Genomic DNA, 26,637 nt, shown 5'->3' with positions numbered 1-26,637 from the left:
TCATTACTATTGCCAGCCCCTTTCCTAAGCTTTTCTGGAGATAGTGATTCTCCGGCAAGCACCCTGCCTCCAGTCCAGCTAGCATTAGTCACGACCGATTGCCACCTGAGATGAAACCCCCATTGCATTTCAGAGGAACTTCGATGCCCTGATCTCGTGCGTAATTGCCCCCGTTCGACCCGGAGACGCGTGTCCGTGTCGTCACACGTGGCTGACAGGTGACAAGGGGCGGGTCGCTCGCTCTTCCCGCCTCCCCGAGGGGACGGGGAAAGTGTGTCACTGGGTTGAAAGAGGGCCGGTCTGGAGGGGAGGCGGGACGAGCTGGGACGCCGATGCTGCGGCTGTTCAGACGGCGCGCGGGTGGGCTGGCAAGGCGAGGGCGGCGACGAGGGGAGGCACGTGGTCGGCGCCGCCCTCCCGGTGGCTCTCCCCGTCCTCGTGCGGGGAAGGGGGAGGAGGAAGGAGCCGGCAGCCGCAGCCCAGCCCAGCTCGCCATCCCCCCAGGAAGGCTCGACGGTGGCGCGGCGGCTGCCTGCCTGGCCTCCTCCCGCCTGGCACACACGAGGCGTGTCCACGCACACGGGGGGAGGCGAGAGGCGGGCGCGCATCGCTTGGGCACAGCTGCCGCAGCGGCTCTTTCAGCGCAAGCGGAGAGCGAGGCAGACAGGCGCCCCAGCAGCCCGGGAAAGCCGTCGGGAGAGGCACCGGGGCGGGTGAATGATCCCGGCTCTCGGAGGCAGTTGCGTGGAAGAAATCGGGGGCCGCCATGGAGGTCAATGCAGGTAAGTGAGTGGGGGGGGGGACGGCAGAGGGGGGAAAGCTTTGTGGTTGTAAGGGAGGTCAGAAGCCAGATCTGAAGTGATGATTACGGAGCAGGGAGGAGAGAAAGGCGGATCAAGCTTGAAAGCCCTTTCCTTCCCTCCCTCCACTGATCCCGGAGGGTCATGACCCCCGATGCTCAAGCGGACCCCCACCCCCTCATTTCAGCCTCTTACTGCTCTGCACCCCACAAAAAAGACGGACCGGCTTTTCCTTGCGGGGAATGCGCGCGCAATGCTGGACATTGCGGTGATGGCAGAAGCGAAGCTGCCATGGAATTACCGCGCCGTAGTGTTGGAAAGGATCCCCGAGGGTCATCTAGTCCAACCCCGTGCAATGCAGGAATCTCGTCCTGTGGGTTCGGTGTGGATTGGCCCTAGAAGGGCTTCGAGGTCAGGATCGGGGGGGGGGTTGTATGCTGTCCTCCGGGAGGCAGGAAGCGGCCGGTGCGGGAAACCGGGCCGAGGGGCTTATTCCTTCCTTCGGGGCTGACTGGACTCCCCTCTCCCTGGAGGGGGTGGGTCTAGAGTTCCTGCGGGGCCTTTTCCCTCTCGCTTTCCCCGGCTGCCCATCCATTTCCCATCCGGCCGGTTCTCAAAGCAGCAGCTCACATGGACCGTCGGGCGAGCCACGTGCGCCGTTTTGTTTACGTTCGGCGCCGCCTGCTCCCTGATTGGCTGTGACGTCGGAGATTACACAATCGGGACGGGGCGGTCGCCTCCCGCTGGCGACCGCGTGGAGCGACACGTGAAGGCGGCGGCGGGAGGCCCTTGTTTTGGCGACCTACATCCAGGGGGCGGCGCGGGGAAAGGACACGTGGGGAAGGCAGGCAGGAGCCTGCAAAGCGGATGGAGGGGGAGGGAGGCGCGTTGGAAAACTGCGCCCAGAAGACTTGGGAATCTCCCTTCCCTTCCTTCCGTTGTCAGGGGGTGACTCTTCCCTCTCCAGCCTTGCTGGATAGGAGGAGCCGCCTTGCAAGGCAGGCGCGGCCCGAAGCCGACCTCGCTCCGCTTTTTCTTTTTGAAGATCCGAGTGCATTCGAGGTTGCGGGGCGGAGCTTTGACGCTGCTCTTTTGCAAAAGCCTCTCTGTCGCAAGCCGGGTAGCGACGCGATCTCTGTGCCTTCTAGCCCCTCTTTGAGTTTAGGCAGATCTGGTAGGATCGCCCCGATCCTCCTTCGTGGCTACCCAGAAGTGAGCCTGTTGCTGCACGTGGCTGCTACCCCAGATGTTATCCACACACACACACACACACCCCTTTGTCTTTTTAATGGACCAGGCTAGGGGAAATGCCTAGCCTGAGGCTGCGATCCTAAACAACCGCACTTACCTGCGAGTAAGCATCGTTCAATCCAGTAGGCCGTGTTTCCAAGTAGACGGGTCTAGAGTGGCAAGGTCAGTGCGGCTCCGTTGTAAAACACCCGGGGAGACGTTTGCATGGAGAATCGGATCAAGGAAAAGGCGCGCGCGTGGGGGGGGGTAATGGGGCTTTAGGTAATGGGGGGCTTTAGGTAATGGGGGGTAATGGGGGACAGAACCTCAGTTAATATTTTTTTAAAACTAGATTGGAGGGGACGACCTGTCCCCTGCTCTCCCTGGCTATGGGGGGGGTGTACCTCTTTGAACAGGTGACTCTCTGCTGTTCATCCCACGCGTATTTTTACTCAGAAGTAAGGCCTGTGCTAGAGGAGGTTTACTCTCTCTAGTTAGTGCCCATTCCTCGGGTATCTGAACCTTAGGGACGCTTGAGTTCCTCCTCCTCTGCCGGCTGCTCTGCAGCTGCCTTAATGCTATGGAAATCGAGGCTGGCTATTGGTGCAGGCAGCGCGGCTGCTTCTGTGCGCGCGTATCCATGTGACACATGGACTTTCTCACATGTACAGACGACCCATGTGCACGGCGCTCGAAATGCAACAGGTCGGAGAGTCATCTTCCCTGATGGCTGAGCTCCATAGCTGCCAAGTTTTCCCTTTTCTCGCGAGGAAGCCTATTCAGCATAAGGGAAAATCCCTTTAAAAAAGGGATAACTTGGCAGCTATGCTGAGCTCACGGAATAGGCAAGTCAGGTGGTGCAACACGAACAGATTCAGGAGGGACTTACATAATAACTACGGACATTGGGCAGTTTGCCTGAGGCTAGGAAGATGAGAATGGTGTTTTCTTTTATAAAAGTCTTATTCGAGGACCAGAAGGGAAGTGCTGCTTCCTCCACCAGTCCTGCAGCCGAAGGAGACAGGAAGGGATGGAAATTACGAAATTCGCCCTCCCTAAATCCATGTAATAAAATGGACTGAGCCGGCTAAATTCATGGAACACTGATTATATAACAACATGCACCAGCTTCCTAAAGCAATGAACTTTTTGATGTTTTGTTCAGAATTTATGACTACTTTTGTTATGTTTGTAGTTGTGTAATTTTTTTTTTTAAAAATGTATTGAGCATGGTTTTAACTTTGCAAAGGCGCATACAAATAAATTGATTGATTGAGCCAGGGGGAGATGTTGGATGACTTGAAAAGGCTTTTAAGCCCAATAATAGCAATCACCTTCTCTTCAAAATGTGTTTGGTAGGTCTCCTAGATAGTAACAAACAATTAACAAGGTAGTTAAGTATGTGTTGAAGCCACTTAATACCACCAATTAATTATGTGATGGATCCTCTCCTGCTAACTGCCCCCAATTAAATATAGTGTGACTGCCTCGCAGTACACCAATTACATGAATTTCTACAATTTACCACAAATTATCTAGTGGGCAAACTTAAATGATTTAGAGTCTCAGGCAGGAGTTGATCAAACAAGCAAGAAATGCTTTATTAAACAAAAGGAAGTTTATGAAACCAAATGCATAAGGAAATGCGTTCTTTCAGGTAGAAGTTAATTAATTTACTTTAACTATTAAGATGTGTCAGGTTTAAACAGAATATTATAGGCACAACTCTTCTTAAACTTCAGTTACTAGAAATCAGTTGGTACACTTCAGGTGGATAAATACTCAGGTTTCCAGAATAGATTGCAAAATGCTCAAGTCAGTTTCTGTCACTTAGATATTACAGTTAAGTACTTTCAACACCGTACTGCTTCCTTCACAGCTAAATACTTTGGTTCATGAGCGAGGGCACTTACCCACTCTCTTAACCAGGCATCCCCAAAACTTGGCCCTCTAGATGTTTTGGGACTACAACTCCGATCATCCCTAGTAACAGGATCAGTGGCCAGGGATGATGGGAATTGTAGTCCCAAAACATGTGGAGGGCTGAGTTTGGGGATGCCTGCTCTTAACCATCCCATACCTGAGGTCTTCTAAATCAGTGTTTCCCAAGCTTGTGCCTCCAGATGTTTTGGGACTACAACTCCCATCATCCCTAGCTAGAAAGACCAGTGGTCAGGAATGATGGGAGTTGTAGTCCCAAAACATCTGGAGGCACAAGGTTGGGAAACACTGTTCTAAATGGTATAACAGATCTAGGGAATCACCTCATCCCTTGTTACTGGTTTGGGAGTTGTCTAGTATCTAGAAGAACTCTCCCTTCCTGGCTCTACTGAGACCCAGGTAGCTTGAATTCCCACAGGATCTACCTCTCCCGGCTCAAACTTAGCCCTTCCAGAACACTCCTGTCTGTATACCTAACTTTTCCCTCAACCCGGTCTCCCTATCCAAGCTCCGAGGCTTTGTCCTCTCGCTATGGGTAATCAACTCATTGTGTATGTTTAACTTAACTCGGAACCAGTTCTCCCAATCTCACTCCCAATCTCCCAGCCTGAAACCTGTCTAACGTCTCACATCCAATCCTATCCCTCTTCTCAAATCCAGCCCTATCTCTCATCTTAAATCCAGCCCTATCTAACTCACTCCGTCAGAAAACTGCTCCTTTTATTCCTACCCCCAAAGTGCTGTTCCTTCTAGCTGACTCTGTAGCCAGAGACTCCTGCATTCTGGTGGAATTTCGGGGGGGAGGGACTGGATCACCAGACTCTGGTCTGGCTCTGCTGACCGTCACAAAAATAGGAAGAGCTTTGCAGGATCAAATGGAGGGGCTTATCTAGTTCTACTTCCAAAAGCAGCCAGTGGATCGTTTATGGGGTTTCCCCTCTCCATTAGCTGGTATTTAGAAGCCCTCTTGACTATAGACCTGGGTTTCCCAAAGTTGGGTCTTCATCTGTTGTTGGACTACAACTCCCATTATCCTTAGCTGGCATGACCAGTGGCCAGGGATGTTGGGAGCTGTAGTCCAAAAACAGTTTGGGAAACCTGATTTAGATTATCACAGCTGGCAGACTTATCCTCCATGAAACTCTCTTAACACAAGAGTGGTGGGCAACCTATAGCCTTCCACGTAATGTTGGACTTACAGCACCCACCAGCCCTAGCTTGCATGGCGAGTGGTCAAGGATGATGGGAGTTGTAGTCCAGAAACTTCTGGAGGGCCATACACTCCTCATTTCTGGTCCAATCTTTTTACGGCCGCCTTAGCTAGTAAACACCAACCACATCTTGTGACAGCAGATCCCTTGTGTTATTTATGGATTCCATGCACTTTCTGTCTCATATGGACTGTCAGTTAATGTAATCGAGTGATTCCAAATTGCAGAGTTATGAGAAAGAGAGAAAAATGTCCTTATTTGCTTTCACCAGTCATAGCAATGTAACGTTCGTGTTCTGTCCTGGCCAACTTTTTTTCCCTCCGCTAAAAAGAAAGCGTTTTGAATCCCGCACGATGGATGTACACTGTGTGAATATACATAGTGCTTTACAAAAAGCATTCTTGACAGGACCCTAAAAATAGACACAGGGAAACAGGAGGAGGAGGGGAATCACCGTGTAAAAGTACAGAGCAAAGGAGAACGCATTATGAAAAGGTACAATGAAAATGGCCATTTTATTTTCACTCCCATTCCTAATAATTCTTAAAAACAGAGTTTGCCTTTCTTGCTGCTACTGCAAATCGAGTCGATGTTTTCACACTAGTCACACCCAGTTAAGGTCCCCTCTTGTGTATGTGTGAATTTATTTTCTCTCCAGCCTACCCAGTGCACCATTTTCCGTGAACTTCAGTTGCTGTTTTGTTGCCCATTCATTTAGTTTGGACAAATTCCTTTAGAGCTCTTCATGCCCCCCCTCTCTGTTTTCATCACCCTGAGCGATTTGGTGTGAGCCAGATCCTTTGTGAATATGAAACAGCACCACTCCAAATAGAGATCCTTGCTTGTTTCCATGGGGGGTCATTGCCGTATACAGTGGTACCTCTACTTACGAATTTAATGCGTTCCGAACACACATTTGTAAGTCGAAAAAAATTGTAAGTCGAATCCCATAGGAATGCATTGGGAGAAAAAATTCGTAAGTCAAAGCAACCCTATCTAAAAATTCGTAAGTAGAAAAAATCCTAGCTAAACCGCATCCAAGATGGCGGACGGAGCTCCATTTGTAAGTAGAAACATTTGTAAGTAGAGTTATTTGTAAGTAGAGGTACCACTGTAAGTCCCAACTCCATGCTTCCTATTACAGTATTTAGCCTGTAATTTAGGCTGTTAAGCATTTTCCCTGCCTGAGTCATTGTACACATTTACACATGACTGCTTATGTGTGTGTTAAACTTCCTTACTAAACTGATATTGAGACACTGCTAGTAGGTTATGTAATGGCTTCCCGGGAAAGCACATGCTCAATGAGCTATAATTATAATAATTTGCATTATTTTGTGCACAGGTGTCCATCTCTTTTCACATGACACTGCTAGGATGTGGGTTTATATATGTCCAAATTTGAACGCCATTGAAAGTTTTGAAAGCGTTTCATGTTTATTTGAAATAGGGCTTCTCCTTTGATACAAAGCTTCATTACCAAATGCGTCACTGGAATGCTAATAATTCTCCCTCTCTGGTCTTAAATATGAATAATTTTGGAGCCCTAAGCTGTACGACGGCTCCCTTGGCCAATAATGCGAGATGAGCGCCGCAACCCCAGAGTCGGTCACGACTGGACCTAATGGTCAGGGGTCCCTTTACCTTTTAAGCCTTATGTAATTTTCATTGTGGCCTGAATCTACTTCTTTCATTGGTACTATCGTGGTTACTTATTAATTAGAGATTTCCCATGACAAACATTAACCTGGCATATGTGAAGAGGTTAGGACTGTGCCATGATTATATAAATTATTCCCTTGTGGAAGGCAATCTCACTGTGAAGATATTTTCTTAAGGATTCTTGAGAATCACAATGTTTGAAGGATATTTAGACTGCAAACCTATATGCATTTACTTAGGAGCATGAATGTAAGAGGGAACGTGCTCCCTGAAAATATATTTTACCTGTTCTCTTCTCCCCAAAATACTTCCTAGTAATGCTGCTGTAGAGTACTGATTAAATGTGAATCTAATACAGGCATCCCCAAACTGCGGCCCTCCAGATGTTTTGGCCTACAACTCCCATGATCCCTAGCTAACAGGACCAGTGGTTGGGGAAGATGGGAATTGTAGTCCAAAACATCTGGAGGGCCGAAGTTTGGGGATGCCTGATCTAATAGGTCATGAAAGAAGTTACGGAGGCATTAACGCCAAACCAACAGCCTTCAATAGAATGCCTGATCTCCTCAATTTTAAGTAAGCATGTTCTGGATTGCTGCCTTGGGGCTGATTCACACATAACAAATGCCACATGGTGGCTGCCACCATGTTGCAAGCTATTCCACGGGCGGCGGCGGCGTGCCCTGAGAATGGGGGTGATTTTTCTATCTGGCACTTGCAAGGCACCTGGAGAAAATGGGCTTAGTCTGCAAGATCAGCTCCTGCACATCACTTGTTGCGAAGAAGCCTGTATGATAGTAGCTGTAGACCTAGGTGTGTGTTGGTCCATATCCATGCTAATTACTGGAGAGGAGACAACTGCACCAGTCTTTGCTTTAGGAAACAGTTAATGTTGGGTTGCGGGGGTTCTTCCAAATGGAGCTGAATTTGCAAGCAAGTTCATTTAAGACAGCAAATGGTTTGTTGGCAACAGGGTTTGGGTTTCTTGTTTTTATTTTATTTCCCCCGGGAAGAGGAAGTCCACATTAAACAGGGGAAAGGGAACACACTTTGATGCCCTCCAGATTGTAGTCATGCATGCCATGATAAGTACCCATTTGGAAGCACCCGCAATAATCTTAAAGTAGAATGACAGTCTCATGTCTTCACAGAAAATGTAATTAAAATAAGGCTCTTATTGGGACTTGTATATTCAAAGAAAGGGGAAAGTTCATTTGTAGGTTTTGAAATTCTGCTAATGCAGAATTTTCTTTCCCCCCCTTTGCAATCACTGGAAAGTGGCTTTTCCACATAAGGGAGAGAAACTAAGACGGAATCCTAACAATAAAAATGTGAAAGTTGCAAGATATGTAAGTTCACTTGGAAAAATGAGGCTGAGAAGCAAGCTGGTTTAAAAAAGTACATTTTTATTTTTTAAAAAATCATTTGTTCTAGGAATTGTGTTCTCTGAGGGGTTATTCAGCTGTCATATGACCTGGAAATGGGGATCTTTTTCAACACACAAACTGACTCCCTTCCATGTATGACTGAAGATGCATCCCTCAAGGCCAGAACATTCACTCTTATTTTGAAAGATAGAATATTAGGTAAAAATTTCAAAAGCACTCAAGTTTCTTGGGAACCTGCATCCTTGCAGAAAGCCGGGGGGGGGGGAATGCAGGCCCCAATGACCGCAATGATCAAACCACTTGCTTTGGAGTCGTCCCCTTGTTGACCATAGGGCTTCTTCCAAGTAAGTTCTGAGACCATCGCAGCCTGAGTTCGTTTATGTGCTTGTGAAAAATTTACCCTTGGGGGAGCATCTGTCCCTGATTGTCTTTCATTCATTCATTCATTCCAAAGAACCCAGGGGATTGTACATCTATGAAGGGGAACTATGATTGTTGAACAAAAGGCTTTCTACACTTCCCAGAGTTCTTTGGGAGAAGCTTTCATTCTTACATTATTATTTGTAGAGATACCCGTTTGCCTTTCAAAAAGTGGCAGTCCCTGGTGAATTATAGAGGTGCGCCAAAGCAAATTGCTCCGTGTTTTTCTTTCTGTTCATCCTTCATGGATGAAAATACTTCTTTCTTCCTTTTTGTTGTCTTTGAGCCCATGCCACTTTGATGCCCAGAGGGAGGCCTGTCAGTACACAATGGCGCTGAAGCTAAACCCGCCATGGAGCCTGTTAAGGAACCATATGCAAGCTCCCCTGAGCTCCTTTTAGTGGAAGAACGTGATACATGTGAAATAAATAAGGATTATAGTTTTTGTTGGTGCTAAGAGTTATCTATTATTTATCTATTACACTTTTATAATGTGTTTCTGTCAGCACACTTGTGCATGTGTTTTAAACATGGCTTGCCGTCTCATAGACATGAAAGAAAAGGAAAATCTACCTGCAGTCTCAAGTCTTTTCTATTCTATTCTATTCTATTCTATTTTTATGTTGCTTTTTATTCAAATAAATCCCAAAGCCGCTTACAAACAAAAAGATAAAAAATAACATAATGGAACATCACGCATACAGCATGATGAATACTTAACAAGTCCATCCACTGATTCCCTTTCTTCCAATATTTCAGAAACAAAAGCTATCAAATGCTTGCATTTTGTACTTTCCATTCTTAACTGTCAGGGTTTCATAAACAGTGTCTTGTTTCGGAACATACTGCTAAAAGCAAGACACTACAGCATGTACCGTGATCCGATTCTGAAAACTTGAAAGGCATTTGGAACGGGGTTTGTTTACATGTGGTGTGGGAGAGACTTCTGGAAGTGGGTTGTAAAGTGGATCTGTCAGCTGGTAGACGTATTCCTGCTTTCTTCCTTCGACAGGTGGTGTGATTGCTTACATCAGCTCTTCAAGTTCAGCCTCTAGCCCTGCCTCGTGCCACAGCGAGGGATCAGAGAGCAGCTTCCTGTCCTCGTCACCTGTACCGCAGTCACCAAACAGTTCCTCTTCAGACGGCAGCTGCAGCAGCAAGAGCAAAGAGGGCTCTGATGGAGTACCAAAGAATGACCGGTTAGATGACCGCGTTAAGGCCAGCCAGCCAAGTGTAACTGCATTGACCAAGGGTCATGGTGGACTTACAAGTAAGTATCCATTTGTAGTAGCTCTGCTTTTGTTTAGGCTCAATTCCGGCATTGTGTTTCCAGTCTATGGTTGGGAGAATGGGAGGGAATGTGCTTAGGGCTCCATCTTCTCCCCTGTGCTTTTCTCCTGCTGTGTTTAAACTGGGGCTGGTCTGGGTTTGACTACAGATCAGGATTCTCCAAACCATGGTTTGGAGACTCTCCTAGCTGGCATTATCCATATTTAGTCCTGATTCAGGCATAATGGCATGCTATGGCTATAGCAAAACCTAAAAGGGAGGAGCTGGAGGAAGAAGCCTCTAAACACATTGGGAATTCCCAATCTCCAAACCATGACGGGCAAACATAACATCTGAATTGATCATTGATATGTTGTCCACACTAAATAAATATATTTGTCTGAGGCCTGAGGGCATCCTTCTGCCTAGAGCCTGTAGCACTTAACATTCAGTGCTTAACCTCTGACTTCCTTCCTTCTAGATAGACTGTAGCTCTGGTACTCAACCTCTGGCAAACTGGAGCTCCTGCCTCACAGTGCAAAGTGGTGCCAACAGGCCATGTAGTCCTGTGGTCCACAAGTAAGTTTAAAAGTCGAGATCTGACTATAAAAGGACCCCCAGACTTTTTCCCTCCAACAGTCCCAGTTAAGCAACATCCCCCCATTTTGAAGCCATAGAGGCTTCCAGTTGTGTAAAAGGTTGCTTTTATACAGCTCATTGTCTGCTTACAGTAAATTCGAAGCAAATTACCGAATGGAAAGTAGGTAGAAGTTTGGCAGTGCTCTGTACACGGTTAGTAGTGGGAACTCCAAAATAAAACTCATCACCCGTAGTGCTAGTTTCAATCTGTAACAGTGCCCGAGTCTTCCTCTGTATATTATTTTAAATGTAGAAGGAATATAAGATCCCATATTCCATACTGGGCCCAATACTACCTAATCTACCTGGGAGTACTCCCTCCTTGCCCCCTCAAGCTAAGGTCTTTCCCATCCCCTACTAACTGATCCTTTTGAAACAGAGGCCTCTCTGAGGGAAAAGTGTGTGCTTTGCCACTGCACAAATTGAGAGTTGCCTGTATGCAATTTTGGCATGAGCTGCTATCCCAGAACGTAATCCCAGTGTAAAATCCTGGTTTACTGTAATAGAACATGGGTGGTGGGGTTTGTTTGTTTTTTGCAAGTTTTCTTGTGTGTGTTTTTCCCCCAGAGGCCAGCAGCAACTTGGTTGTTATCTGTAGAGCTAAACAAGAAATAATTTTCCTTGAGTTTGCTTGGTGCTCAAATGGTTGCTAATCTTCCTAACGGTTGATTCTGTATTTGACTCTACTTGGAAACTGTTTCCAACATGATTCACAGATAACAAGATTTTCATCATTGATAAAGTCAGCACCCAGGATATTTCTTTGTTTGCAGTTTGGTGGTATATTTGTGTGTATACAGTGGTACCTTGGTTGTCGAATGGCTTGGCTCCCAAACAAAATGGCTCCTAAATGGCGCAAACCCGGAAGTAAGTGTTCCGGAATGGGAATGTTTTACGGAAGCTGAACGTCCAATGGGGCTTCCATGGCTTCCGATTGAGTGCTGTAAGCTCCTGCAGACAATCGGAAGCTGCACCTTGGTTTTTGAACAGTTCTGGGAGTTGAACGGATTAAGTTCGACAAGCAAGGTACCACTGTATCTACATCTATATGTATATGTGCATAAATATTGTCTATGTATATATACACGCATACACATTTGATAGTAAAAAGACTGTCCTAGAGTAAAGTAAAGGTAAAGGGACCCCTGACCATTAGGTCCAGTCGTGACCGACTCTGGGGTTGCGCGCTCTTCTCGCATTATTGGCCGAGGGAGCCGGCGTATAGCTTCCAGGTCATGTGGCCAGCATGACAAAGCCGCTTTTGGCAAACCAGAGCATCACATGGAAACGCCGTTTACCTTCCTGCTGTAGCGGTTCCTATTTATCTACTTGCATTTTGACGTGCTTTCGAACTGCTAGGTTGGCAGGAGCTGGGACCGAGCAACGGGAGCTCACCCCCATCACAGGGATTCGAAACACCGACCTTCTGATCAGCAAGCCCTAGGCTCAGTGGTTTAACCCACAGTGCCACCTGGCGCTTCAGGGTAATAAAAAAAACTTCAGAGGACAGATCATGACCAACGTTTGAATCCTGCACATTTGTGAAAGTGTGGTTATCATGATGACACATATTGCAGTGCTCACATTTTGGTGTCTGTTTGCTGTTCTCAAAACAAATTTTGTGTTGGTGCTATGATTTTGTGATGGTACTATGATAAACGTGCAGGCTGAAGACAGCAAAACGCAGAGGGGAATTTAGAGACAGTATTCTTTTTTTTTTTTACAATAGTTCCCAAGTGGGGAAGCATCTCTGTGATGGTCACCTGCAGGGTTATTCTATGCAGGCATCCTAGAGTTGTTCTAAGGCAGGCATCCTCAAACTGCGGCCCTCCAGATGTTTTGGCCTACAACTCCCATGATCCCTAGCTAACAGGACCAGTGATCGGGGAAGATGGGAACTGTAGTCCAAAACACCTGGAGGGCCGAAGTTTGGGGATGCCTGTTATAAGGCAAGGGATAAGATCCTGTGGCCCTCTCGATGTTGTAAGACTCCCATCAACCCTAATCATTGGCTATGATGACGGGGGCCAATAGTTCAGCTCTTGAGTGACCATAGCCCTCCTATGGTCATTAGACTCCCAACTCCCATTAGCCCCAGCTTAATGGACAGTGTGAATTGTAGTAAAGCAAGATCTGGAAAGCCACAGGTTAGCTGCTCCTGCCCTAGGCTAACTACTAAAGCAGGGTTTCCTAAACTTGTATCTGCATCTGTTGTTGGGCTACAATTCCCATGATCCCTGAGCACTTGTCCTGCTCGCAAAGCATGATGGGAATTGTCCAACAACAGCTGGAGACCCAAGTTTGGGAAACTTCGCTCTAAGGCCTAGATACAATGTTGTTTCTTAGTTGAGGGAATCAACTATTTTGTCAATAGTGATAATGATAATAATAATAATTTATTGTTTATATCCCGCCCATTTGGCTGGGTTTCCCCAGCCACTCTGGGCGGCTCCCAACAGAATATTAAAAACACAATAAGATATCAAACATTTAAAGCTTCCCTAAACAGGGCTGCCTTCAGATGTCTTCTAAAAGTCAGGTAGTTGTTTATTTCCTTGACATCTGATGGGAGGGTGTTCCACAGGGCAGGTGCCACTACCGAAAAGGCCCTCTGCCTGGTTCCCTGTAACCTCACTTCTTGCAGGGAGGGAACTGCTAGAAGGCTCTCGGAGCTGGACTTCAGTGTCCGCGCTGAATGATGGGGGTGGAGACGCTCCTTCAGGTATACAATGGACCCTCCGGATATGAACTTAATTCGTCCCGGTGGTCTGTACGTACCCTGAAAAGTCCGTATCCAGAGGCATCGCTTCTGCGCATGCGCAATAGAGTCCTTCTGTGCATGCGCACATGGCGAAACCCACTTCCGGATTTGCTGCGTTCACAACCCGAAATTATGTTATCCGAAGGTAACGTAACCCGAAGTACCACTGTACTGGAATTTGCCTCTCAACGAAAAGAATGTAACACAAGTCAAATATGTGTTGTTTCTATTAGGTTGTCATTCTTATTTTTCTATTTATAGAATTTAATGGCATGGTCCTGCTGTGTAAAGTCTGTGGAGATGTTGCTTCAGGATTCCACTATGGCGTCCATGCCTGTGAGGGGTGCAAGGTGAAGTATGATTTTATAATGTGAATATCTTATTGGAGCAGTTGGCAAGCACAATTTCAGGGACAAGTGCAGATGTACCTGGGGGGTGGAGGTGGGGAAGGAAATGTTTGTTGCAGCTCTAAAACCCTTACCCTACAAGCTTTAAAAACCTATCCAGAATCTCCTAAGCAAATCTTGTTATTGTGGCCTTCCATCCTTTTGGGGGGGTCTCAATGTCCAGGACTGGGAATATTGAAATGCAGTGCTTTTTTTCTATTAAAAAAATGTTTAGGGGTACTCTCATTTTCCTACTCATATTGAAATACTGCCCCTCAATGAGGCCAAACTTAGATTCACAAAATGTTTAGGGGTATGCGTACCCCCAGAAAAAAGCACTGTTGAAATGTGCGTGGTTGAAAAGGTGCTGCTTGGGGACGTCAGTTGGCATATTATTGCCAGCATAGCCAGATTCTAGGTTACAATGCAAGTTTCTGTTGATGGGGCATGCTTGCAAATTGCTTGCAAATAAAGGCGGTTTGAAACTTAACAATTGCTTGTTCTTTTCAGGGCTTTTTCAGAAGAAGCATCCAGCAAAATATCAAATACAAGAAGTGCCTGAAGAATAATAACTGCTCTATAATGAGAATGAATAGGAACAGGTGCCAGCAGTGCCGGTTCAAAAAATGTTTGTCGGTTGGGATGTCAAGAGATGGTATGTGTCTATATTGAGAGCAGTTAGCTTCAAAAAGGTGAATTGTGGTGCTTTTCATACCTAATTATAAAAGTTGGTCTAGAGCAGGTGTGAGGGAGAGCAGCTACAGACAGCCTCCTCCCATCCTGAGCACAAGCTCATCTCCCAGCGCCAGTGTGAGCGGGGAGGGGGATGTCTCTAGCAGGGAATCAGGAAGTAGAAGGCACAGCTCAGGTAGGGTAGCAGAGCCACGGCTCCGCTCAGGAGAGGAAATGGGAAGCAGGGAAAGCGCGACCAGAAGACCGCTCCCGCCGACCCCAGAATTGCGCAAGAAGCGCCGGGGGCGGAGATTCAATGTTCCCAGGCTACTTTGTTGGAGGAAAACGCGGGAATCTCCATTCAGAGGTTCTGACCAAGACTGACAACATGTACATAGTACTGACTCTGCACTGTAAATAGCTTGCACTGAATAAAACCATGAAAAGGCAACGTCGTGAGGAGTCTTTACTCTAGAGTAGCCGCTACCGCGCCTGTGACAGCAGGTTTTCCCAAAAACTTGCGCCTCCAGCTGTTTTTTGGACTACAGTTCCCATCATGCCTGACCACTGGTCCTGCTAGCTAGGGAGGATGGGAGTTGTAGTCCCAAAGAAATTAGCTGCAGACCCACATTTGGGAAACCCTGGTGTTGAGTAATGGTGTGACATGCAAACAGATTCATTTTATTACACTCCTTCCATGGGGGGGGGTTGGGAAAATACTGACGAGCATACAGGACTGCGGTAAGGATTACAGAGGTATGTGCATGTGAAGCCTGGTAATGAACTGAATCCATTACACGGATAATTTTGTAGGGGGGATTGCCGAATATTGCTCACCAACACGCGTTGCTCAATCCGCCTCCCGTCTGTCCCATCGCCAGCAGAAGCTGCCAATCACCCGCCCAACTGCCAAAGTGTCAGCCAGTCAACACCACCCATTGACGCAGCAACCAATAACACGCACAATAGCCCCTGACAGCCTCGGCAGCAACCAATCAAACGTCCATCCTATGCACTACCCATGTATAAGGCGACCCCCACTTTTTAGCATGATTTTTAAAGAAAATAACCTAGTCTTATACACGGAAAAGTACGGTAAATGGTGAAACAATATGCATTAATTTCTAAGGGGGCAGCACAGCAGCCTTTGGCTATAAGCAATAAACTTGATACCATACCATTTCTAAGGGGATTGAGGGTTTAAGGCAGGCATCCCCAAACTTCGGCCCTCCAGATGTTTTGGACTACAATTCCCATCTTCCCCGACCACTGGTCCTGTTAGCTAGGGATCATGGGAGTTGTAGGCCAAAACATCTGGAGGACCGCAGTTTGGGGATGCCTGGTTTATGGGGCCTTGGGAGGAAACACATGCAAACCAATCCTGCAGCTGGGAGGCAGTAATGGCGGTTGTCCAACCAGAATCTGGTTTTGCTTGACATCATCTTTTTCCCATATTGGCAGACCAGCATAGGGGCTGGTTTTCTTCTCTTTCAAGCAAACATGTCTTTATACTTGACATAAGCTGCAAAACTGCAAGCGGCCATGCCTTTTTAAAAACGACGCCGTAGCTTGTTCTTAGCTCAGCTACACAAGTGACGGCTGCTGCTTCTTCCACTTGCGGCATGAAAACTGCTTCCTGCGTTGTGTTATTGCTTGCGTTTGTGGGAAAGGAAGTCAAAGCAATCTCTTGCCACTGCAAGTTTCGAAAACACATCGCTAACTGGGGCAGCCAATATGGGCTGCTTTCTCTGGTGAAGTTCCTTAGGCTTCTTGAAGCCCAGGGAACGCCCCCGTTCAGACAGGTGATCCTTTTATGACATTTATTTATATGCATTTATAACCTGCCTTTCGTCATGTGGCTGCAAGGTGGGTTACATATTGTCACAGGGTCACTGGCGGCTACTCTAGAGTAACGACTCTCAGACACACTGCCTTTTCATGCTTTTATTCTGTGCAGACTATTTACAGTGCAGAAGCTGTACAGCGTACATGTTATCAGTCTGGGTCAGTACCCCGGAATGGCGATTCCCGCGTCTTTTTCCAACAAAGTAGTCTGGGAATCCCCAATCTTCGCCCCCGTTTCTTCTTGCGCAGCTCCGGAACTGGAGGGAGGGGTCTTCTGCCTCCCCTCTTCCCTCTCCCTTCCTTCCTCTCCCGGGCGGCGCAGGGGCTCTGTGACACTGTCAGAGCCCTGCGCTCTACTTCCTGTTTCCCCGCTAGACACATCCCCTTCCCCGCTCCCACTTGTGCTCGGGGAGGAGCTTGTTGTCAAGATGGGAGGGGGCAGTCTATAGCTCCTGTCCCTCACACATATGGGTCAATTCAACCAGAAAATCATGTAAACGTTCCCTCCCTTTTCAAAAGCAGTTTGCTGTTTGGCCTTGCAGTTGAAGCTCCCGTTTGAGAAACCTTGGGCTCAGAAAATAAGTATCATAGTCCCCTAGTCCTTGTTTTGAGAACTACCATCAAAAACATACTCATCAGTGCTTTTTTCTCTCTAGAAAAATAGGTGCCAGTACTCACCACAAAGTTGTTACAGTAAGTGCCACACTTTTTAACCAGCAAAAAAGAGGGGCCTGTACTGTGTACCCCAGTAAAAAAAAAGAGCACTGAGCAGCATGTGATTCTCTGTGTTTTGTTTTTGAAGCAGGAGAGAGTTTGGTTTGCTTGTACGGCATTTCCGCTAGAATTTGTCAGCCCGCGTGTAGCTGAAGAGTCTTGCTTTGTTTTTGTTCCTTTTCCGAAGCCGTTCGATTTGGCCGGATTCCTAAACGCGAGAAGCAGAGGATGCTGGTTGAGATGCAAAGCGCCATGAAAACCATGATGAACACCCAGTTCAGCGATCATTTGCCCAGCGAAGCCTCGAAAGAGAGCCAAGAACCTTTGCTTCTGCTGCCTCAAGGAGAGCTGAGCGCCAAACGGCAAGAAGAGCAGAAAAACACCGGCAGCCGTTCTCCTCCTCCTCCTCCTCCTCCTCCTGTTCTCCTCCTCCCCCCTCCTCCCCCTCCCCCCTCTGACATTGCTAAGGAAGAAGTGGTTGGCATGGTGACCAGAGCCCACAAAGATACCTTTATGTACAACCAGGAGCAGCCCGAAAACCCTCCCACTCCTGGGCAGCCCCAGAATATGGAGAGAAACCTAACGTACAGCGGTGGTAGTGAAACCAATAATAGTGGTGGGAATGAACAACATTTCACTGGACAACACAAAGGACAAAACAACATGCATTATCCAAATGGGCGTAGTAGCCTTTGCTTTGCAAACAGCCATTCTGTGAACTTGGCTAATGGTGTCGCCTCAAAAAGTTGCAATGGCAGGCCTGAAAGTGGCTTTCCTCAGCACATGTCTATGAACGCCTACCCCTGCAACCCCGGAGAGAGGATGCACCTGGTACAACTATTCTTTTTTTCCTCTTGCACAGTTCTCTCAAGGGTTTGTTACTTGGCATCGGTTCAGACTAGTCACATGGGCTGTGGGAGTAGCTTCTCCCTGGGACCACCTTGTTTAGTGAAATAATAAACTCAGGGCAATGACAACAACAAAAGATACGAGAGGGAGATTACTGAGGGGTTTTTGGGGGGGCAGGGGTGCCAAAATCAATTGGCCCATCGCTAAAAGAACCTCTTTCCAATTGAAAAAAGAAGGATGGTTGGGAAAATGACTGATAGTGGGAAATGTTTGCTATTACGTATTGCGTTTAACCGAGGTATATTTTATGAAACCTCAACCCTAAATATGGTTTGTTTCTAATCTTGGGAAGCTTCTGCTTCTCGTTTTTTAACCGATCCCAGTTTGCTGTGTTATCCAAACTCTAAATGTAGCCAGCTGCATAAACTGTGGCATGAGGTTGCCTTGTTTCAGCTAACCACAGTTAAAATTAACCACAGTTTGTCACAAACTTGGCAAACTGTGGTTAATCAAACATGGAAGCAGAAGTGAACTAGTCCCCACAAATTGCTCCAGAAGAGGGAGAAGTGCTCAAACACAAGCCTTGGTTAGGCATATTGTTGTAATGCTAAAACCACTTGCATGTGTAAAGCAGCCTTAAGGTGCTATAATGTGCCTCCCATTTTATAGAATTCAGTCAGTTGGGTAATAAGAATTAACTCTCATCTAATGAATTGCAAATTGCTAGGAAAATTAGTGTCAGTGAAACTTAACCAGCTGTCGTGTTTCATCGAAAACTTGGTGGTGATCAAGCTCGCAGTATGTTTACTTGAGAATTAAATGCAACTTTTAAGGTTCTCTCTTTCTCTCGCACTTTGTATGCAGTGTTTTTAATGTGCATTGGAATGCAGAAGAGAGATCAAATACACATGCAGATTTCAGGAAGACGCAACCAATCAATTTAAGCTCTGATTTTAAAAATTGCTGAGTCTTGAAGTTAATTTTTCATAATAATATTTTTTTCCATTAAACTGTACTGTGGATCGTAACACATAATTTAATTCAGGCCTCACATATTTAGTCTCCAAATATATTTTGTTGATGCTCCTATTATTGTAATAATTTATGGAGATTTTTGAAACTATGAAATCTCTTGGTCAGTTTGCTTGGAATAGAATATTAAGACTGTGTGTATAAATATCTAGGTTTGCCCAATGAACAAGACTCCTTTTGTGGACCCAAATAAGTCTGGTCATGAAGTCTGGGAAGAATTTTCCATGAGCTTTACTCCTGCTGTGAAGGAAGTGGTGGAGTTTGCCAAACGTGTTCCAGGCTTCCGAGACCTTTCACAGCATGACCAAGTAAACCTTCTGAAGGCTGGAACCTTTGAGGTGAATATAATCTTAATTGAATGTATTGCAGATGTTTTGCTATGGCGTGCTATATACATATAATAGATTCATTTTGTTTTGACCATTTCTTCCCTCCTGCAGCCTTGTCGGTTAAACTTGGGATAAAAAGTTAGTGCAGCTATTTTGATGACTTTGATAGTTGTCTGCAGCAGTCGTTCGAAATGTTTGGCAGAGGTTGTCTTTGCACAAAACTATTCCTACTTTGGCTTATTCTTCCCCTCAGGAATATGAGTTCAGTTCTCTTACCCTCTTACCCTTACAGAATGTTAGCGTGACGTGGCCTTAGTTGTAGGACTGTCTTGAATCACCTAACACATAATGGATTGAGGTTGAATCCTGATAAGACAGAAGCACTGTTTTGGGGGGACAGGGGGCGGGTGGGTGTAGAGGACTCCCTGGTCCTGAATGGAGTAACTGTGCCCCTGAAGGACCAGGTGCACAGCCTGGGAGTCACTTTGGATTCACAGCTGTCCATGGAGGCGCAGGTCAATTCTGTGTCCAGGGCAGCTGTCTACCAGCTCCATCTGGTACGCAGGCTGAGACTCTATCTGCCCATTGACTGTCTCTCCAGAGTGGTACATGCTCTAGTTATCTCTCGCTTGGACTGCTGCAATGTGCTCTGTGTGGGGCTACCTTTGAAGGTGACCCGGAAACTGCAATTAATCCAGAATGCGGCAGCTAGACTGGTGGCTGGGAGCGGCCGCTGAGACCACATAACACCAGTCCTACACCAGAAAGACCTACGTTGGCTCCCAGTATGTTTCTGAGCACAATTCTAAGCAATGATGCTGACCTTTAAAGCTCCAAATGGCCTCGGCCCAGCATACCTGAAAGAGCGTCTTCACCCCCATCATTCAGCCTAGAAACTGAGGTCCAGGGCTGAGGGCCTTCTGGCGGTTCCTTCTCTGTGAGAAGTGAGGTTACAGGGAACCAAGCAGAGGGCCTTCTCGGTAGTGGCACCTGCCCTGTGGAACGCCCTCCTATCAGATGTCCAGGAAATAAACAACTATCTTATTTTTAGAAACATCTGAAGGCAGCCCTGTTGGGTGCTTTATTTTGTTTTTAATATTCTGTTGGGGAGTAACTGGGGAAACCCAGCCAGATGGGTAGGGTATAAATAATAACTACCACTGCTTACTATTATTGCACCACTACCCCGCCCCCCTCAAGGGACATTGTGTGTGGGTTTATGCTCAACCACACTTGGCATGTTCTCTCTCTAGAGCAGGCGTGTCCAACAGGTAGATTGTGATCTACCGGTAGATCACTGGACGTCTGTGGTAGATCACCGGTAGATCAGTGGCTCTCCCCAAAGAAGCTAATTTTTTTTGCTCCCCTAAAAAAAACTCAACATCTTTGCCCTGGACCCCTAAAATGACCTGAATCACCAAAAACAGGGCTTTCCTTCCTTAAAAAAAAAAGCTCAGTGTCAATGTTGCTTTCCTCCTCCCTAAAGAAGCTCAACAACTTTTACGTGAACCCCCCAAAACAGGGCTTTCCTTCCTTAAAAAGCTCAACAACTTTGACCTGAACCCCCCAAAAGGGGGTAGATCAATGCCAGTTTTTAACTCTATGAGTAGATCGCAGTCTCTTGGAAGTTGGCCACCCCTGCTCTAGAGCATGCGTGTAATGTTGTAAGCTTTGGTTTTTGACAGATCCCGTTCTGGTAAATGATCTAGGCCAATAGTTCCCAATTAGCTAAGTACGGTGAACCCCCTGTTTTTCAAAAGCCAAACCATGGATTCCTTCCTGAATTTTTTTTATATGTCTGATAGCTTTTGTTGTGGGAATGGTGCCATGAAACTATTGGGAACAGTCAAAAGAGACAGGATCAGCAGTTTTAAACCAAAACATAAAAGCGTTGTCTTGTCACATCAAGCCAAAAGCCTCGCTGAACTTGAAACAGTCTTCATTAGGAGGAGTTGAATACATTTCACAAGGCGTGGCGTTTCACATTCTGGGTGCAACCATAAAAAAATCACTTCCTCTCTCCTGAGATGGGACGCAAACCTAACAATCTTGGGCTGCGCACACATTTCCAGTTTAAAATGTTGCTAGGTCATTATTTTTCTCGCTTGAAACTGACACTAGTCTGGTGGGAAAACGCAAAAATGCAGCATTTCATTAGAAATTACGAGATAGATACGGATTGTGGCAGATGTGGTTACACCACTACCTCAGCCTGATGCAGAGGAAATACGAGTATGTGCACAGTTTTGAGGAGAAGAAAGGTTGACGGGGAAGAGATTATATGGGAGGTGCAAGAGTAGACTGCAAATGTGGGAGCAGGACGTGCAGGGAAATGTTCCTTGTTTCTGGGTTTTAAAGCCAAAATACAGTGGAAGACTCCATTCGACTTCCGAAATGTTTGATGACCGAGGCGCAATGGGCAGTCGGAAACTTCAACTGAGAAAACTGAGAAAGGCGGCTTGGAAGCCGTTCAACTTCCTAGGCGTGTTTGAAAACGGAAGCAATTACTTCTGGGTTTTCGGTGTTCGAAAACCGAAACATTCGGCTTCCAAGAAACTCAAAAACCGAGGTTCCACTGTACTCTTTTCTGCATTACCTTTTAAAATCTTTTTTTAAAAAAATTTTTTTGCTTGAAATCCGTTTGTATAAGCAAACTCACCTGGTCCAGACATTTATTGCGAGAATATTTTAGCCTGTATAGTGTCTGTATTTACTTTAGAAAATTGTGGAGGGTTATAAACAAATGAGTAATATAAAAGAAGGCTGTGGACCAGAGATAGTATCACGCAGGTGGAGGTATGTTGGTGATGCAGGAAGCGTTCTGTGCTGGTCATTTTGTGGGGAAACCTGTTTTCATGTACAGAAACAACATTCCTTCTGTTTAAAAAAGCAATTGTACCTGTTCACCAGCTGTCAGACAAGCAACATTACCAATGTATAGTGTTACACACTGACTCATTTTATCCCTAATTTCCTGCAGATTGGTCTAATCTTTTTTTAATTGCTCTTTTTTTCTTTTGGGTAGGTTTTAATGGTACGGTTTGCATCCTTATTTGATGCAAAGGATCGCACTGTCACTTTTCTCAGTGGAAAGAAATACAGTGTGGACGACCTGCGTTCAATGGGAGCTGGTGATCTGCTCAACTCCATGTTTGAGTTTAGTGAGAAACTAAATGCCCTGAACCTTAGTGATGAAGAAATGAGCTTGTTTACAGCTGTGGTCCTTGTGTCTGCTGGTAAGAAAGTTAATCCATACCATGGAATAAAATATTTTTGTATATCTCCAGATTTAAAATCGGCACCTTTGTCGTCTTTTCAGAATAAAAGAAATCTAGCTAATAGGTTGGGGAGTATTGTTTATTTTTATAAATAAGGGGGGGGGGTGGATTTCTTCAGGGCTCCTGAGAACTATATCCTTCCGTCACTAATGTGGGGTGGAAGAATTTCAACAACAGCAAATTTTCAAGCGCTTTATTTTTCTGTTCCACTAGTAACAATAGATGGTGCCAGTTTCTCTTTCGCCACACCTGCGAGGACTTTTTCATTTTGCGGCCACTTTTCATGTTTGATTTTTATCCTTTTACTGTTCATTCATTTGTTTATGTTAAGTGTCAAGGTTTTTATTTATTGCAAATCGCTTTTGGCTTTTTGAGAAATACATGGTTAAGGGTTACTGTTTGTTAGGTGACCTGAGAGGATGTGTTCTCATTGACATGCAATGCTGCAGAAAACACACCAACGTACCCTTGCATGTCAGGTGGGTTCATGCCAACAGCTTTTTTGTTGTTCGTTTTTACAATTTTCCCTCACATTAATCCTAATGGGAAGGGAAAATAAGTACACTCCAGGTTGGACTTACTTCTTCCTCTCCACCCCCACCACCTCCCCAAATCCCGTGGAGTAGAAGCATATCCTAATCCAGACATCCCAAGACTTCGGCCCTCCAGATGTTTTGGACTACAATTCCCATCATCCCTGACCACTGGTCCTCTTAGCTAGGAATCATGGGAGTTGTAGGCCAAAACATCTGGAGGGCCGCAGTTTGGGGGTGCCTGTCCTAATCCACCTTGGAATGCCTCCTTTTTTGCCCCCTCTACCAACAGAGCACCAGAGGAGCTGCAGAGGCTTTTGTAGCATGCAAGGAGAATAATAAATTATTATTATTATTATTATTTATCATTTATTCCCCGCCCATCTGGCTGGGTTTCCCTAGCCACTCTGGGCGGCTCCCAACAGAATATTAAAAACATGCTACAACATCAAACATTTAAAACTTCCCTAAACAGGGCTGCCTTCAGGTGTCTTCTAAAAGTCAGATAGTTGTTTATTTCCTTGACATCTGATGGATGGGCGCCACTACCGAGAAGGCCCTCTGCCTGCTTCCCTGTAACCTCACTTCTTGCAGCAAGGGAACTGCCAGAAGGCCCTCAGAGCTGGACCACGGTGTCTGGGCTGAACGATGGGAGTGGAGATGCTCCTTCAGATATATTGGGCCAAGGCTGTTTAGGGCTTTAAAGATCAGCACCAACACTTTGTGTTGTGCTCAGAAACGTACTGGGAGCCAATGTAGGTCTTTCAAGACCGGTGTTATGTGGTCTCGGCAGCCGCTCCCAGTCACCAGTCTAGCTGCCACATTCTGGATTCGCTGTGGTTTCCGGGTCACCTTCAAAGGTAGCCCCACGTAGAGCGCCTTGCAGTTGTCCAAGCAGGAGAATGCTTTCATTCATGGGCCTTTCTCCACCTATGGATCTTCCTCTCCCCGTGAAGCAGGAGACCCACACTATCCTAGGCCCCTGGGGTGCCCCACCAGAGACCGTCGTATTTCAGACAAAAGGCTTGTCCACACTTTCTAGGCACTGTCCAAGAGGTTTTTCCTTCGTCCTGCCACTTTCCCTGGGGGGGGGGGAAATACCCACTGCTTACTGATGAATTGGAAGAAGCATTCATCAGTAAACAGCGCAGTTTCCTGGGGGAAATGGTGGGTCAAAAGAAGAAACCTAAAAATTGAACACCTAAAAATTACAGGGCAAGTGTGGGCGAACCCTTAGTTGCTGCAGAGCTGTACAGCAGAAGAAAAAGTGGCCCGATGTACTTGGCAAGTAGAGCGGACAGGTCCTCATTCCTGTTCCCTTTCCATAAAATTCCTCTTGCTACAAAAGAAGAGGACTTCTGGGTTGTTCATAGCATCACAAAATAAGGGGACACTGCTCTGCATTCCAGGGGTACCTTTGAGTAAACCCACTAAAATAAACGAACATAAGTTAGTCACGTTCACTAATTCCAGTGGGTCTACTCTGAGTTTGGCTAACCTTGGATACAACCCTTTTGACTTAGGGTAGGACTTTTTTTGTTATGTGAGGATGTTGGGAAGTGCTTTGCAAAACAGGCACCTAACTAAAAGCTTCAGTATGTTTATGCCTTTGCTTGTTTTACCTCTTCATTAGTCAACCCTGAATTCCCACTAACCAACACAAATGCTTTGACGAATAGCTGAACATAGGGTTGAATTTCATACTAACCAGTGTTAAATCGGCACACCAAATAACCGTCTCTGTTCCGTTCTCTTCTGTTGTTTAGAACGATCGGGAATAGAAAATGTCAACTCGGTGGAAGCGTTGCAAGAAACACTAATCCGCGTGCTTAGGACCTTAATCACAAAAAACCATCCGAACGAAGCCTCTATATTTACAAAACTGCTCTTGAAGTTGCCTGACTTGCGTTCCTTAAACAACATGCACTCTGAGGAACTCTTGGCCTTTAAAGTTCACCCATAGGCTTTTACCTCTTTTATTTATAGAATGGACTTGCTTCCTGTCAATTAACTGTGGTTATTTCTATAAAATGCTATAAAATGTTTATTTATGTTTGTTTGTATGTATGTACCTTTTGTGGAGAAGAAGAAGAACTCGCTGTCTGTGTGATGGGTAGATGTTATGTTGCCATGCAATAACAACGTTTCGGGTTGAACATTTTTCCGTCAGTGGCGACATGGCCATAGATTTCTTCATGATTATCCAAAATAGTGCCCCATTTGCACTAAAAGTGAAGAGGTGACATTCAATCTTACGGATATAGACTGTTAATTACTGCACCCTTACAGTAAAGACCAATTAACTGGCTCTGTTATAAACCAGAATGCACAATGGCTATATGCAGAAAACAGAATTTGGGGTAAATGCATAGCTGCCAAGTTTTCCCTTTTCTCACGAGGAAGCCTATTCAGCATAATGGAAAATCCCTTTAAAAAAGGGATAACTTGGCAGCTATGGGTAAATGACACTACAGTGACTGAAGATGGATTTAATCTGTTTATTCCCCCCCCCCCCTTTTGAGCATCTCATCTTGGTTCTGTAGGAAGCTCAGAAAATCTAACATTTTGCTTTTCGGAAGCTCAGGAGCTCCATGGGGAAGTCTCATTGTAAACTGATTTGATAGCTCCAAGCACAAGCGTCCATGTGCTGTATGTATGTATAGTATGTATAGTATAGTTGGGTGTGTTATGACTTTTAAGAAATACATTGTTTGTGTATGTATATATTTAAGTGTATGTATGTAAATAGTTCTAATTGAAACAACATGCATATAATTTCTCCACAATATTTTTCAACTGTGAAGTTCACCAAACGAAAGGTGGTTGACCCATGGGAACAACGGAACCGATGTTTTTGGTAGATGTGCTGCGGAACCAAATGTCTCGAGAGTTCATCGTGTTTATAGAGATTTTCAGGTTAACTGCGGTGTGCCGAGTTCGCTGCTTTGAGAAGTCTTGCAGAATCAAAAGTGAAATGGCAGATCTGTCAAATCAGTTAAAGGTACTGGATTGGGCTGACTTTTTTTTTAATCTATTGCTTCTAAGATTCTTACGTGCTAATCGACACTTAAAGTTGCTGGACACACTACTCTTATCTGGAAGGAAATTTTCCAGATGAAGCTTGTAATCTGTGTGATTTTAGAGAATCATGAGAAATTTCAAGGGAACACTTGATCAAACACCTTCATTGCATATGTTTGTGTGTCTTTTGAATCTGTACACTTTATACACCTGTATGCTACATGAGAATGGGAAACAAAAAACAGACACAGTCAGTGGCTCATGAGGTATGTTTGTTGCGCAAATGTTCTATTAAGGTTAGAGCTGTAAAGGTTTTCTTAAACCTTTTTTTGGTGTACATAGCAAAGGTCTGATACCAGGTCTATTTTTCTATAAATTTGATGTTCTTTTTTAAAATGTCAATAATAAATCCCCAGGTACAAGGATTTCCTTTGCATCTAGATACTATCTCAAAATAATATTTTCCTATAATATCAAGAATTAAAAACCACACAATGGCACTTAAAATAAGCCAGAACGTTATAACTGGCCTTATTGTTACCACAGTATGGAAGGAAAAATTCTTTCAACTTCCTCCTTAAGAAAAGCATTGAATCCCTAGTTTACAACCTCAATATTTCACATGACTGTTTCTTGCTTGAAGGTACAAACTTGCAT

The 26,637-nt window shown here is 45.5% G+C and overlaps 1 protein-coding gene across 2 annotated transcripts; it reads left to right on the top strand.

Moving 5' to 3' along the window:
• The first annotated feature begins 329 nt into the window (after positions 1-329).
• On the top strand, positions 330-25,983 carry NR1D2 (nuclear receptor subfamily 1 group D member 2). Of its 2 annotated transcripts, none has more exons than XM_035129545.2 (8): positions 330-782; positions 9,665-9,922; positions 13,583-13,671; positions 14,218-14,362; positions 17,126-17,769; positions 18,972-19,157; positions 22,174-22,384; positions 24,726-25,983. In XM_035129545.2, the coding sequence occupies exons 1-8, from the start codon at positions 767-769 to the stop codon at positions 24,920-24,922; spliced, it is 1,746 nt and encodes a 581-aa protein (XP_034985436.1). In that variant the 5' UTR covers positions 330-766; the 3' UTR covers positions 24,923-25,983. The 2 variants fall into 2 exon arrangements, with proteins under 2 accessions (XP_034985436.1, XP_034985438.1); XM_035129547.2 differs by lacking the exon at positions 330-782 and adding an exon at positions 10,403-10,500 and having other exon boundaries at positions 9,784-9,922.
• Positions 25,984-26,637: the final 654 nt, after the last annotated feature.

This window comes from Zootoca vivipara, chromosome 12 (genome assembly GCF_963506605.1).
Source record: "Zootoca vivipara chromosome 12, rZooViv1.1, whole genome shotgun sequence".
NCBI classification, from domain to species: Eukaryota; Metazoa; Chordata; class Lepidosauria; order Squamata; family Lacertidae; genus Zootoca; species Zootoca vivipara.
The sequence above is the reverse complement of the archived record's forward strand: the minus strand, read 5'-3'. Positions and strand labels throughout refer to the sequence as shown.